A 13,371-nucleotide genomic window follows, 5' to 3' on the forward strand; every position below is an offset into this window, starting at 1 on the left:
GTTAGCTGAGCAGTGAGATAATGGGTCCTTTTTAGATTTTTGTCTTTATACCTGTTCGTATTAAACAAACACAAATATTAATAACATTTTTAAAGACCCAAAAAAATAAAAATTAAAAACCCTGATAGTATCAGCACTTACACAGAAATCACTCCATTATGCAAAGTTCATCCTCTATTATGAAAGGCAAAATGTCTACATTTCCTATGAACCACTGGCTTCAATTCAGTAAAACTTGCATACCAAGTAGGCAAGGTGGAAAAGAAAAAGGCAGAACGTTTCATGTATTTCAATTCAGACGCATAAAAATGTCAAGCCCTACAAGTTATCAGCTTTCGTATACACGGTCTTCTGCATTCGCCTGTACGGGCCAATGGGCTAGCTGGTCGGCGTTTGATGCTTGAAGTGATGGAACGGAGTACGGGGTTAAATCCACTACCCTCTCCCCACGCACTCTAGTAATTACTCTATTTCCACGTCATGTTTCCGGGTGTGTGTGTCCCTGCTCACGCAGAAACTGAAGTTCAAAGCAGGCGGAGTCACCCATGTTCTTTTTGTTGTCCCCAGAACCCAATTCAGGAGTTGGGTCCCCAGAGGATCTGGAGATACCTGGGGACTGTCTAACTAGCTGATTCCCGCGTGGTAAGAGGCTCTCAACCTCGCCACCACGTGGTGCCAAGGGCCGGGAAAAGGGAGAGCGGGCAGGAGGGAACTGTATCAGGGGCATTTAAAGTGCCTTGACGTCACGCACTGCCAGGAACTCAGCTGAGTTTTCAGCAGGACATTCCGGTCATCTTCCCTCCCTCCCCCCGGGCTTCTGTGCCCAAGTCCTCGGCTCTTCCCTCGCTATGGCGGAGGGAGGAGCACCGAACTGTCGGAACAGCCAGCACAGGGGCGTATCAGTCTCCTCTTGGCTCCGCCCTTTCTCCTAGCTGCTCTCCTCATTGGTCAGTGGGCGGGGCTTCGGCTGTACCGCACACGCACTGGGACCTCTGGGTGGCCGAACGAGCTGGCCTTTCATGAATTATGCATGACGGCGTGCCTCGGCCAGGCTGGGGTTGGGCGAGGATTGGCTGAAGGGGCTGTAATTCAGCGGTTTCCGGAGCTGCGGCGGCGCAGACTGGGAGGGGGAGCCGGGGGTTCCGACGTCGCAGCCGAGGGAACAAGCCCCAACCGGATCCTGGACAGGCACCCCGGCTTGGCACTGTCTCTCCCCCTCGGCTCGGAGAGGCCCTTCGGCCTGAGGGAGCCTCGCCGCCCGTCCCCGGCGCACGCGCAGCCCCGGCCCCTCGGCCTCTGCCGGAGAAACAGGTGAAGGGGGTGCAGGGTGGGGCCGTCGGGGAGGCCTGGGGACCCGGGGGCTCCGCAGCGGCAGGGGGCCTCTGGGACCTTGGGGATGTTGTGATGGACGCTGCAGTGGGGCGGGGAGAGATGAAGAGACGCGGAGGGTCGCCCTGAGGGAAGACTCTTCGGGATGACAGGAGCGGGCCTCGGAAGGGACTTGGGGCGCTGGAGGGAAGTTTCGTTCTTCGGAGAAACAGTGAGAACGCGCTCGAGGGGGCACCGTGGGGCGAGGGCGCACTCGGTTGCGGCGGCAGGAGTGAGGGACAGTCCCCCGATTTCCTGCTCCCTGGGGCCCTGGGGACGTTCCGGCCACCGGAGCGACTGTCACGCCGACGGGGATCACCGGCGCGAGTGGGGGGTCGGAAAGCGCCTCCTCCCCGCCCGGCCGGCGGCTCCCGCTGAGCCACTTCCTCCGCTTGCCCTGTTCCCGCTCCTTCAGGAGCCAGCTGTGCCCTTTTGGAGGCAGGAATAGGTGTGTCTGTCCCCTGCAGCCTTACGGGCTGGCTGGTCGTGGGTAGGCTTTATTGCATAAGAATCAAGTTTCCTGTAGGGAAATTGACAGACCCGTACTCTTTCTAAATTCCCTCCCATCTTTTTCTAGGTTAAAATTATGCTCCCCCCACGTCCCCGCCTTGTAAAAAAGAGAAAAAAAGACAAAATAAAATCCCCATCAACCCGTCAAGCCAGCTCTAGAGAGAGAAATAAACCTCTTGACATTGCCCTTTTCCAAATACCTGGTAAAGTCGGCCAGAAGATAAATAATTGAGCCATTGCATTTACTGGATTGTGGTGTTGCTTAATTGCATAGGACGGAATGAACCAATCGAGAGTGGGAGTTTTCTGTCTCAGAGCCAAGATCTTGGGTAAATGCAGAGGAGAGGGAAACAAAGACAGGCTGGCCTTGAAAAAACCATGTGTGCAAACTTTACCTGCATTTGGGGGGTGTGGTTGCACTGAAGTTAACAAGATTCAAACCGTCGCCCAAGTTGGTATTTCCATGTTTGGTACACATCACTCTGTGCCATATCAGGTCGTTGTTAAGTGTGGTGACAAAATCAGTGGTTAGTCATTTTTTTTTTATTAAAAATGTGTATAGTGTGTACCTGCTGGTCTTACTGTATGTGCAACTAAAGGTTTACATAGTCTGTGTATGGGTTGTAAATTTTTGGCTGGCTGTGCTGATAAAGCATTGGGCTTGAATAAAGCAAAGCAGAAAATCATCTCAATCTTTTATATGTGGATTTAGATTGTGTTATGACTTGGTTCAGCCAGTTTTCTATTTTATTTTATATTAAATATGTCTGTGTTCTCTGAGTCAGCACATTTATTTCCTTATTACATGTTCCAGACAGGAGTGCTAGCCCAGTTTTTGTTCAGTTTGCACAGTGGGATGGGGAAACAAGTCTGGAATTAAAAAAAAAATGTTTTAGAGGTTGGAGCCTTGATTTTAGTCTATATTAGCACATCCATCACAAAGAACCATTAGTAAATTCATGAATCTTTTGTTTTTTATGTAGTTCATTTGGGAAGAATAATCACTTAGAAATATCCACAGTGCCAAGCATGGTGGTGCACACCTCTGATCCCAGCTAATTGAAGGCTGAGGTGGGAGGATTCCTTGAGTCCAGGAGTTGAGTCTGGTCTGGGCAACATGGTGAGAGGCCAGGAATTGGGTCTAGAGTCTAGTCTAAGCACCATAATGAGAACCCATCTTTAAGAAAGAAAGAAAGGAAAGGAGGAAGAAAGGAAAGAAAAAGAAATACCCACAGCACGGTTATGAATTAACCCACAAAGGACTTGTGAGGTGGGTAGTTCGCATAACAATTACCCTAATATCGTAGATAAGAAAATTGAGGCCAAAGGATCAAGACACTTGGCCAAGGCAGCAGAGTGCCATAGTGGTGGAATTTGTGCCTCCTTCTGTATATTTTGTGAAAAGTATCAGTGAAATTCTTTTTTTTTTTTTTTTTGAGTCGGAGTCTCGCTCTGTTGCCCAGGCTAGAGTACAGTGGCGCAATCTTGGCTCACTGCAACCTCTGCCTCCTGGGTTCAAGCGATTCTCCTGCCTCAGCCTCCCAGGTAGCTGGGACTACAGGCGTGCGCCACCACGCCCAGCTAATTTTTGTATTTTTAGTAGAGACCGGGGTTTTACCATATTGGCCAGGCTGGTCTTGAACTCCTGACCTTGTGATCTGCCCACCTCTATCTCCCAAAGTGCTGGGATTACAGGTGTGAGCCACCGCGCCCAGTAAGTATCAGTGAAATTCTAACATATATCTGAACAGTAAAATACCACCAATAGGCTGAAAGACTTCATGGGAGGTAAATATTCAATAAACAGGTGAAAAAAGAAATACAAATGGAGCTTGCTTAGATTATTTTTCTATCTAATTGCTATGTCTAACTTGGGAAGTGAGGAACTGTTTTTGGTCAGCATAATTTACCATCAGAATTTAGCTATTTACTAATGAAAAGAAATACTAATCTAGGTTTGTTTTAGATTAAGGACAGTCATGACCTAAATGTCATTTAAACCAGAGTGCATTGTGGCTTGATCAGTGGTCATTTCTGTCTCTAGAAAGTTGCTTTAACTTCCCTGCCTCTACGTGTCTCTTGACATTCAGATATGAGGTGGGGTAGAGGTGGTGACCATCTTTCCAGACACCTGAGTCCAAACCTTTTTAGCTTATGGTTTTCTTAGATGATGTGCAAATCAACAAATATATACTTTTTTTTTTTTTTTTTTTGAGTTGGAGTTGCACTCTATCACCCAGGCTGGAGTGCAGTGGCACGATCTTGGCTCACTGCAACCTCCTCCTCCCGGGTTCAAGTGATTCTCGCACCTCAGCCTCCTGAGTAGCTGGGATTACAGGTGCCCGCCACTACGCCCGGCTGATTTTTGTCTTTTTAGTAGAGATAGGGTTTCACTATATTGACCAGGCTGGTCTCAAACTCCTGACCTCAAGAGATCTGCCCACCTCAGCCTCCCAAAGTGCTGGGATTACAGGCGTGAACCACCTTGCCTGGCCAACATATATATATACCTTTTGCAACTTTGTCAGAGTTGCTATGAAGAATAAGTTGTATCTTGTTCACAGAAATTGCAGTCTACTGGGGGAGCTGATAAATGTTTTAACCATCCAATGTAACATGTTGTCATCAAAGAGATGGTGAGACTTTACATTTGTGCTAACAAGGTAGCTGTTCTACATAAAAGAACATACAGTACAGATGTAGAACATTTCTGTTATCATAGAACGTTCTATTGGACAGTGCTACGCTGAATGCTACAGATCTTCAGAGAAAGGAGAGGTTATGAGGCCTGGAGTTGTCTAGAAAGTCTTTTTGCCAAAGAGGGATTTCAACTGGGTCCCAAATAATGGGTGGAATTTGATAGGTGTAAAGAATTTGCGGTGGCTTATGCCTGTAATCCCAGCACTTTGGGAGGCTGAGGCAGGAGGATTGCTTGAGCCCAGGAGTTTGAGACCAGCTTGGGCAACATGGTGAAACTCCCTCTCCCCTAAAAATAAAAAAAATTAGCCAGGCCTGGTGGCGTGGGCCTGTAGTCCCAGCTACTGGTGAGACTAAGGTGGGAGGATCACCCAAGCCCCGGGGGTTAAGGCTGCAGTGAGCCGTGATCCCACCACCGCACTCCAGCCTGGGTGACAGAGTGAGACCCTGTCTCCAAAAAAAAAAAAATTCCTGGTAGCCCGGTAGACTAGGAGGGTAAGTAGGGGAGAAGTCATTACTTACAAAAGACATTGAATACAGGACCAAGGAATTTCAGTTCTGTTCTTTTGTAGGGGAAGCTTTTAAAACTTTGGGGGCGGCCGGGCGCGGTGGCTCACGCCTGTAATCCCAGCACTTTGGGAGGCCCAGGCGCGCGGATCACGAGGCCAGGAGATCGAGACCATCCTGGCTAACACGGTGAAACCCCATCTCTACTAAAATTCAAAAAAAGTAGCCGGGCGTTGTGGCGGGCGTCTGTAGTCCCAGCTAGTCGGGAGGCTGAGGCAGGAGAATAGCGTGAACCCGGGAGGCGGAGCTTGCAGTGAGCCGACATCGCACCACTGCACTCCAGCCTGGGCGACAGAGCGAGACTCCGTCTCAAAAAAATAAATAAATAAATAAATAAATAAATAAAACTTTGGAGCCGAAGCACACTGATGTTTAATCATAGAGTGCTTACTATGTGTTAGGCACAGGCCTGATTGCCTGATGCTGGTTAATTTGTACAAAGTAAATCAGTGCATATGCCCTCTGCCCTAGGGGAGTTATTAACTGGAGTCTGACATTGTACAAAGGTAGGTATCCTGACTAATTTGATTTGGTACTTTGGGTGAAAAAAGCATAGTGTGCTTAAGTGCAGAAGTGTTTTTTGAGGATTTTTGATTGGATACAAACCACCACTCATATTTTATGTCTTTCGCACTTAAAAATTTCACCATAACTTTTGAGTCATTTATAAAAACCACTGAAAGAGTACTTGAGGGACATCCCCGAATCTTGAAGAACTTCTGGTGTTCTGGAGCAGCCTCAGTGAGATCCAGGAGGATGACATTGCTGGGCTGGCCCAGCCCTTATTGATTATGGTGTAAAGAATTAATATGGTGGTTATATACTCTTTGTTAGACTAACCTTGGCTTACAAGATGTAAGCGTAAAGTGTAGTGCACTTTAGTCAGTATGGCCACATGGTCCTTTGGTGGTAAATTGTTTGAGATGCCTCCAGTTTTTAAAAGGAGTAGCATATCGGGCCAGGAGCAGTGGCTCATGCCTATAATCCCAGCACTTTGGAAGGCCGAGGCAAGAGGATTGCTTGAGCCCAGGAGTTCGAGACCAGCCTGGGCAACACAGTGAGACCACTTTGTTTCTTTAAAAAAAAAAAAAAGGCAAAAACAGGCTGGGCATGGTGGCTGATGCCTGTAATCCCAGCGCTTTGTGAGGCAGAGGTGAGCGGATCACTTGAGGTCAGGAGTTTGAGACCAGCCTGGCCAACATGGTAAAACCCCGTCTCTACTAAAAATACAAAAATTAGCCAGGTGTGGTGGCACATGCCTGTAGTTCCAGCTACTCTGGAGGCTGAGCCAGGAGAATTGCTTGAACCTGGGAGGTGGAGGCTGCAGTGAGCCAAGATCCTGCCACTGCACTCCAGACTGGGGGACAGAGTGAGACATTCTGACAGTGCTACACTGGATGCTACATGTCTTCAGAGGAAGGAGAGGTTATGAGGCCTGGGAATAACATATGGAAGAATGAATTTCTGTTATGGTCAGTTCTCATTTGTCATGTTAGGATTACTGCAACTCTTACCCAGCCGGGTGTGGTGGCTCATGCCTGTAATTCCAGCACTTTGGGAGGCTGTGGGCGGATCACGAGGTCAGGAGGTCGAGACCATCCTGGCTAACATGGTGAAACCCCGCCTCTACTAAAAATACAAAAAATTAGCCGGGCGTGGTGGCAGACGCCTGTAGTCCCAGCTATTCAGGAGGCTGAGGCAGGAGAATGGCATGAATCCAGGAGGCGGAGCTTGCAGTGAGCTGAGATCGTGCCACTGCACTCCAGCCTGCGCAACAGAGTGGGACTCCATCTCAAAAAAAAAAAAAGAAAAAAAAAAGGATTACCGCAACTCTTTAATTCAGATCAGCAAACATATTGAGAGCCAGGTATTGCGTCAGGCAGGATCCAAGAATAATGAAATATTGTCCGTTTTCATGAAACTGGAGATGTTGTAGGGACCAAGGTGTGTGCTATGCCAGTATGGAAGTAGGACAGGGGAGGCGACAGGGCAGTGAGTGGTTCAAGACTCAGGCTCTGAAGTCAAACAGATCTGGGACTGAATCCTGGATCTGCCACTTCCTAGTCAGAATCTGAGCCTCTGTTTTCTTATCTGTAAAAGAAGATGATAACAGTACTTATCTTGTAGGTACTGTTGACGATTCAATAAGATAATGTGGATAAAATGCTTAGCATAGTGCCTGGCACATAGTAAGAGCTCTGTAAATCTAAGTTCTTACTAAATATCCAAGAAAAGAGATTAATTCTCTTCAGGAGTGAGAGAAAGTCATCATTATTGAGGGGCTTTATCAGATGGGAGCACCTGAATAGGGTTTTGTAGGATGAATAGGAATTCTTTCCACGAAGTTGCGTTACAAACAGTTGCATTCAAGGCTGAAGGAACATGAGGGTGCAGAGGCTTAAAACAGCCTTGTGTGTTCAGGGAGCTATAAGTAGAAGTTCTTAATTTAGGAGAACTAAACCAAGGGGAAAGGAGGCCAAGGAACCACAGTTCTTATCCCTTTTCTGTTAATAATTGGGTTTAAATGTCATTAAAATAAGTTATTTTGTCCTTTTTAGAAAAGTAATAACATGCTATTATACAAAAAAAAAGACTTGTAGGAATATAAAATGTGTGTTTTACATGTATCCTGTTAATTGACTTGGTTTTATTCTCCAGATTTTTTGCAGCCCTTTCTGTTGTACCAGGTTATCTTGGACATATTTATTCCAAATTCCTTTTTTTTTTTTTTTTTGAGATGGAGTCTCGCTCTGTCGCCCAGGCTGGAGTGCAGTGGCGCGATCTCGGCTCATTGCAAGCTCCGCCTCCCAGGTTCACGCCACTCTCCTGCCTCAGCCTCCCGAGTAGCTGGAACTACAGGCGCCCGCCACCACGCCCGGCTAATGTTTTTTTTTTTATATTTTTAGTAGAGACAGGGTTTCACCGTATTAGCCAGGATGGTCTCAATCTCCTCACCTTGTGATCCGCCTGCCTCGGCCTCCCAAAGTACTGGGATTACAGGTGTGAGCCAGCACGCCTGGCCTTCCAAATTCCTTTTAACAGCCTAGCAAAAGAATAATAAGGAAGGTAAATCTGCCCCTACAAGAAAATAATGCTTGGACGATCCGGCTTTCCTTCCTGCTACCCCCAGCCATAAGAATAAATGACCTTGCTCATCACTGAAATTTTACCTGACCTTTGAATTTTTAACTGCGTCAGCCAAAGAACTTATATTTTGAGTATTCCTAAGGTGATTGCTATTGTAGTTTTGAAACACTTGGTTGGTATGTTTGAGGGTTTCATGGTCCAAAGTTACTATAGCAGTTAAAAGAGTGGACTATCAGGTCAGACCTCTTGGGCTTTAATCCCAGTTCTGCCTTCTCTTAGACCTTGGGCCTGTTGCTTTCACTTCTCTGGTTTTCAGTTTCTCTGTCCACAATTGTGGAAACGAGGTCCACTTGTAGAGTAGTTGAGAGGATGAAGCAAGATGATGCATATCAAGTACTTTGCATAGTGCCGGGCAGACAGGTAACATTCAAGTGCTAATAATTACTATTATTACTATTTATTTTTTGAGACAGGTTCTCACTCTGTCATCTAGGCTGGAGTGCAGCGGTGAGATCACAGCTCATGACAGCCTTGACCTCCTAGGCTCAAGTGATCCTCCTGCCTCAGCCTTCGGGGTAGCTGGGGCTACAGGTGTGTGCTACCACCCTCAGCTAATTTTTTAATTTTTTTGAGTCAGGATCTCGTCATGTTGCCTAGGCTGAATTACTCTTATTAAAAACTATAATATCAGGCCCGGTGCGGTGGCTCACGCCTGTAATCCCAGCATTTTGGGAGGCCAAGGCGGGTGGATCACCTGAGGTCAGGAGTTCAAGACCAGCCTGCCCAACAGAGTGAGACCCCCCCTGTCTCTACTAAAAATATAAAAATTAGCCAGTTGTGGTGGTGGGCACCTGTAATCCCAGCTACTCGGGGGAGGCTGAGGCAGGATAATCGCTTGAACCCAGGAGGCGGAGGTTGCAGTGAACCGAGATCGTGCCACTGCACTACAGCCTGGGTGACAGAGTGAGACTCTGTCTCAAAAAAAATGAAAAACAAAAAGCATAATTAGGGTGGTAACGCTTATACATAGGGGCAGGTGGAATAAAACATAATTAGGAGGTCGGGCATGGTGGCTCACGCCTGTAATTCCAGCACTTTGGGAGGCCGAGGCGGGTCAGGAGTTCAAGACCAGCCTGCCCAACATAGTGAGACCCCGTCTCTACTAAAAATATAAAATTTAGCCTGTTGCGGTGGCGGGTGCCTGTAGTCCCAGCTACCCTGGAGGCTGAGGCAGGAGAATTGCTTTTGAACCCAGGAGGTGGGGGTTGCAGTGAGCTGAGATTGCGCCGCTGCACTCCAGCCTGGGAGACAGAGCAAGACTCCGTCTCAAAAACAAAAAACTGTCATATCAAAAACTAAACTAAAATGGTAATATCTGTTAGATATTGCAAAGTCAGGCAGATTATGATTCATGGCAGCCACTAATGACCCAAAGGAGAGAAAGAATAATTAGCAGTTCTAACCTAATGGGAAAAAAACTAAATGAATAGGGATGGGGGACTTATATTCTGTTAGAGGAAATTGAGGCTGTCATATAAAAGGAATAGGTAAGGCAAACTGTAAATTCCTGTTTACACAAATGCCCTTCTGATAAATCTCTGCATTGCCCACAGTCCATGATTACCTCTCACTTATTTTAAGTAATATTTAACACATTAAAAATGGATTACCACCCAAGGAATTGCTCCCGACCCAGAAAGTGCAGGCAGTGTTGAAGGTTTGAGGGGAAGAGGAATGATTAGAGTTGGTTGTGTCTCAGGAAGAAGCCAACAGGAGGAACCTTATTTTGAGTCAGGTAAAGAAGGTGGGAGTGAGGAGGCATCCCAGTGGCCAGGTATGAAGCTGGGAGCTGATTGCTGCACATTACTCAGCTGAATTAAATGTGCCCTCACATCTGTGTGTGTGCGCGTACATGCAAATGTACATGTGTATGAGTTAGTTGGAGGGGTAGACCTTTATTTTCCTGTCCTGTAACTCTCCTTTGCAAACTAATCTGTATTCAGAACAGTGTTGTAGTTAAGAACCACCCAGCTTGTCCATGAAACAGGTTCTCTCACCCCATCTCCCCAGTTTTAAAGAAGGCAGGAAAGAAAAGGCAGTGCTTTTCTTTTTTCCTGGCCATATGCGGGGCAGGAAGAAGCCAGCAGAGCTTGAAAGAGAAAGTAAACCTTCTGGGAAATAAACGGCTTGGCTTCCCTATTGTGGAGGAGGAGTGCAAATTATTAGGGGGATGTTTGGGTAGTTTTTGTAGAAGCCATTTCTGAAAACTGATTTGGATTAGTGAAGGTAAGCCCAATTTAGGAAAACCCTGCCCAGTCTGGTGTCAGCCACCTGTTTCCCGCTTTGTTTGATTGATTTGATTAGTTTGTGGTATTCTGACCTCTCATTCTTATTACAAGAGTTGGAAGATTTGAGTCTGAACTTGAGCACCTGCTTCGGTGAAAGCTTCCTAAAATGCATGTTTTTTCACATTTTTTCTCATGTTCATTTTGTTTTGATTTTTAGCAAACGCTTTTTCTGACAGAATCTAAAAGCATTAGACTTTTCTTGTTTTCCCCTTCTCTCCCCACAATGTAATCTTGAAAACCCAAATGTTAGCTGTGTAATTATCTCTCCCGTAAACCAAACAAAGTGCAATATTGCATTGAGTTAGCATTAAAATAGTCGGCCTTTGAATTTTTTTCTACTTGTGGTTTAGACATAATAAATATTTCATCTCAGACTGACTTTCTCGACAAATCAGTTTTGCATTTGGGCCTCTTTTCATCAGTATGTTTAGGGAAAGCACATTTATTGAAACATTAACCAAAATGAAACATAATTAGGAGGCCAGGAGCGATGGCTCACGCCTGTAATCCCAGCACTTTGGGAGACCAAGGCGTGTGGATTGCTTGAGGTCAGGAGTTCAAGACCAGCCTTGCCGACTTGGTGAAATCCTGTTTCTACTGAAAATACAAAAAACTAGCTGGGCGTGGTGACGCGTGCCTGTAATCCCAGCTACTCTGGAGGCTAAAGCAAGAGAATCGCTTGAACCTGGGAGGCAGAGGTTGCAGTGAGTCGAGATCGTGTTACTGCACTCCAGCCTGGGCAACAGAGACTCCGTCTCAAACAACCAAAAAAACAAAAACAAGCATAATTAGGGTGGTAACACTTATACATAGGGGCAGGTGGAGTAATTGAAGCATTCTGGAGCCAGAAATAATCAATTGATTAAGAATAATCTGGCTGGGTGCGGTGGCTCACGCCTGTAATCCCAGCTACTCAGGAGGCTGAGGCAGGAGAATCGCTTGAACCTGGGAGGTGGAGATTGCAGTGAGCCGAGATTGCGCCATTGCACTCCAGCCTGGGCTATGGAGCAAGACTCCATCTCAAAAAAAAAAAATCCTGTTTCTGCAGAAATATCCCAGGTGTCCTGGGTCAGCAGTGCCCCATAGATTCCACGGACGTTTACCCTAAGTTTTCCAATGGGAGTTCATACCTCTATACCCAGTGAGAATATTTTCTGAGTAATGGGAATGAGATTGGAGATGTAGGGTAGAGAAGATCCATACAGTCTTTGGGTTAAACTTTTTCCCCTTTGCCTAGGAAAGATTAATGCTAATCTTAACCACAGATTTGTAGTAAGAATGTATCAGTTTTGTCATTCAGTTCTAGACTCCAGTTTTCTTTATTGTAATACCAATATTTTAGAGTAAATTTTGAAATGAATCAGTACACAAGATATGTAGTAAGTGGAAAGTTAGTCGGCACCTTATCCTTGGGACTCTTTCCCAGGGACAGCTATTTACCTACTATTTATCTCTCCTGAGTTACTTCATATGTATGCATGCAAACATGTTATTCTCTGGGTGTTGTTCCTTCCATATATAGCAGCAAATACACCAAACTCTATATTTTGCTTTTTGTCACTTTATCTTAGAGAATACTCAATGCAAATACATGTGTATATACCTCATGTTTAAAAAATCTACATAGTAAAATTAGCCAGGCATGGTAGTGTGTGCCTGTAATCCCAGCTACTCGGGAGGCTGTGGTGGGAGAATCACTTGTATCCTGAGATCACACCACTGGACTCCAGCCTGGGCGACAGAGCAAGATTCTGTCTCAAAAAACAAAAACAAAACCAAAAAAACTACAGAGTAGTATTCTAGGCTATGCATATCATAAATTTGATTTCCTAATGATAGGCATAGATGATTTGCCTGGGCGGCAAATTAGCGTTGGCTGTGTCTCAGGAAGAAGCCAACAGGAGGAACCTTATTTTGAGTCAGGTTCCAAAGACAGAAACATTGTTGCAATGAATATTCTGACATTTGTTTTTGGGCTTATATGAATAAATCTGTACACTATATTTTTAATGTTTTAATCATAATATGTATACTATTTGGAAATGTGGCTTTTTAGTTAACAGAGTGCATGTTTTACCCCATTGCACTTAAACATTAACTTGGGGATAATTAAATGAGTCTGTCACTTGGACAGGCAGGAATTGTACCCCCAACAAACCCATAAACCCCCAATTTTTTTTTTTTTTGAGACAGAGTCTCATTCTGTTGCCCAGGCTGGAGTGCAGTGGTGCGATCTGGGCCCACTGTAAGCTCAGCCTCCCGGGTTCATGCCATTCTCCTGCCTCAGCCTCCCAAGTAGCTGGGACTACAGGCGCCCGTCACAACGCCCGGCTAATTTTTTGTATTTTTAGTAGAGTCGGGGTTTCACCATGTTAGCCAGGATGGTCTCTATCTCCTGACCTTGTGATCTGCCTGCCTTGGCCTCCCAAAGTGCTGGAATTACAGGTGTGAGCCACCGCACCTGGCCGGTTTTTTTTTTTTTTTTTTGAGATGGAGTCTTGCTCTGTTGCCAGGCTGGAGTGCAATGGCGTGATCTCTGCTCACTGCAACCTCCGCCTCCCGGGTTCAAGTGATTCTCCTGCCTCAGCCTCCTGAGTAGCTGGGACTACAGGCGTGTGCCACCATGCACAGCTATTTTTTGTAATTTTAGTAGAGATGGGGTTTCATTAATAATCATTAATATTAGACAACTGTCAGACTCACAGTGGTGGATACAAACTTTCTCAAATTCTGATTTTTACTCTAAAGCTCAAATTTTATCATTGGCAACAAATATTGTCAGTTGCTTTCCCTG

The 13,371-nt window shown here is 45.8% G+C and overlaps 1 protein-coding gene across 6 annotated transcripts in view; it reads left to right on the forward strand.

Moving 5' to 3' along the window:
- Positions 1-925: 925 nt before the first annotated feature.
- The window catches only part of STAT3 (signal transducer and activator of transcription 3), a 74,701-nt gene continuing 62,255 nt past the window's right edge, over positions 926-13,371 (forward strand). For 2 of the 6 annotated variants that reach the window (XM_019027690.4, XM_019027688.4), the window contains exon 1: positions 1,081-1,311. Coding sequence is in view for 3 of the 6 variants with exons in the window: in XM_019027687.4 (XP_018883232.2) it covers positions 1,031-1,311 (281 nt within the window). In the remaining 3 variants the exon portion in view is untranslated. Of the gene's footprint in view, positions 1,312-13,371 lie in introns of all 6 variants that reach the window. The other 4 variants (XM_019027687.4, XM_019027686.4, XM_019027689.4 and 1 more) reach the window with 4 other exon arrangements.

This window comes from Gorilla gorilla, chromosome 4 (assembly GCF_029281585.2).
Source record: "Gorilla gorilla gorilla isolate KB3781 chromosome 4, NHGRI_mGorGor1-v2.1_pri, whole genome shotgun sequence".
NCBI lineage: Eukaryota > Metazoa > Chordata > Mammalia > Primates > Hominidae > Gorilla > Gorilla gorilla.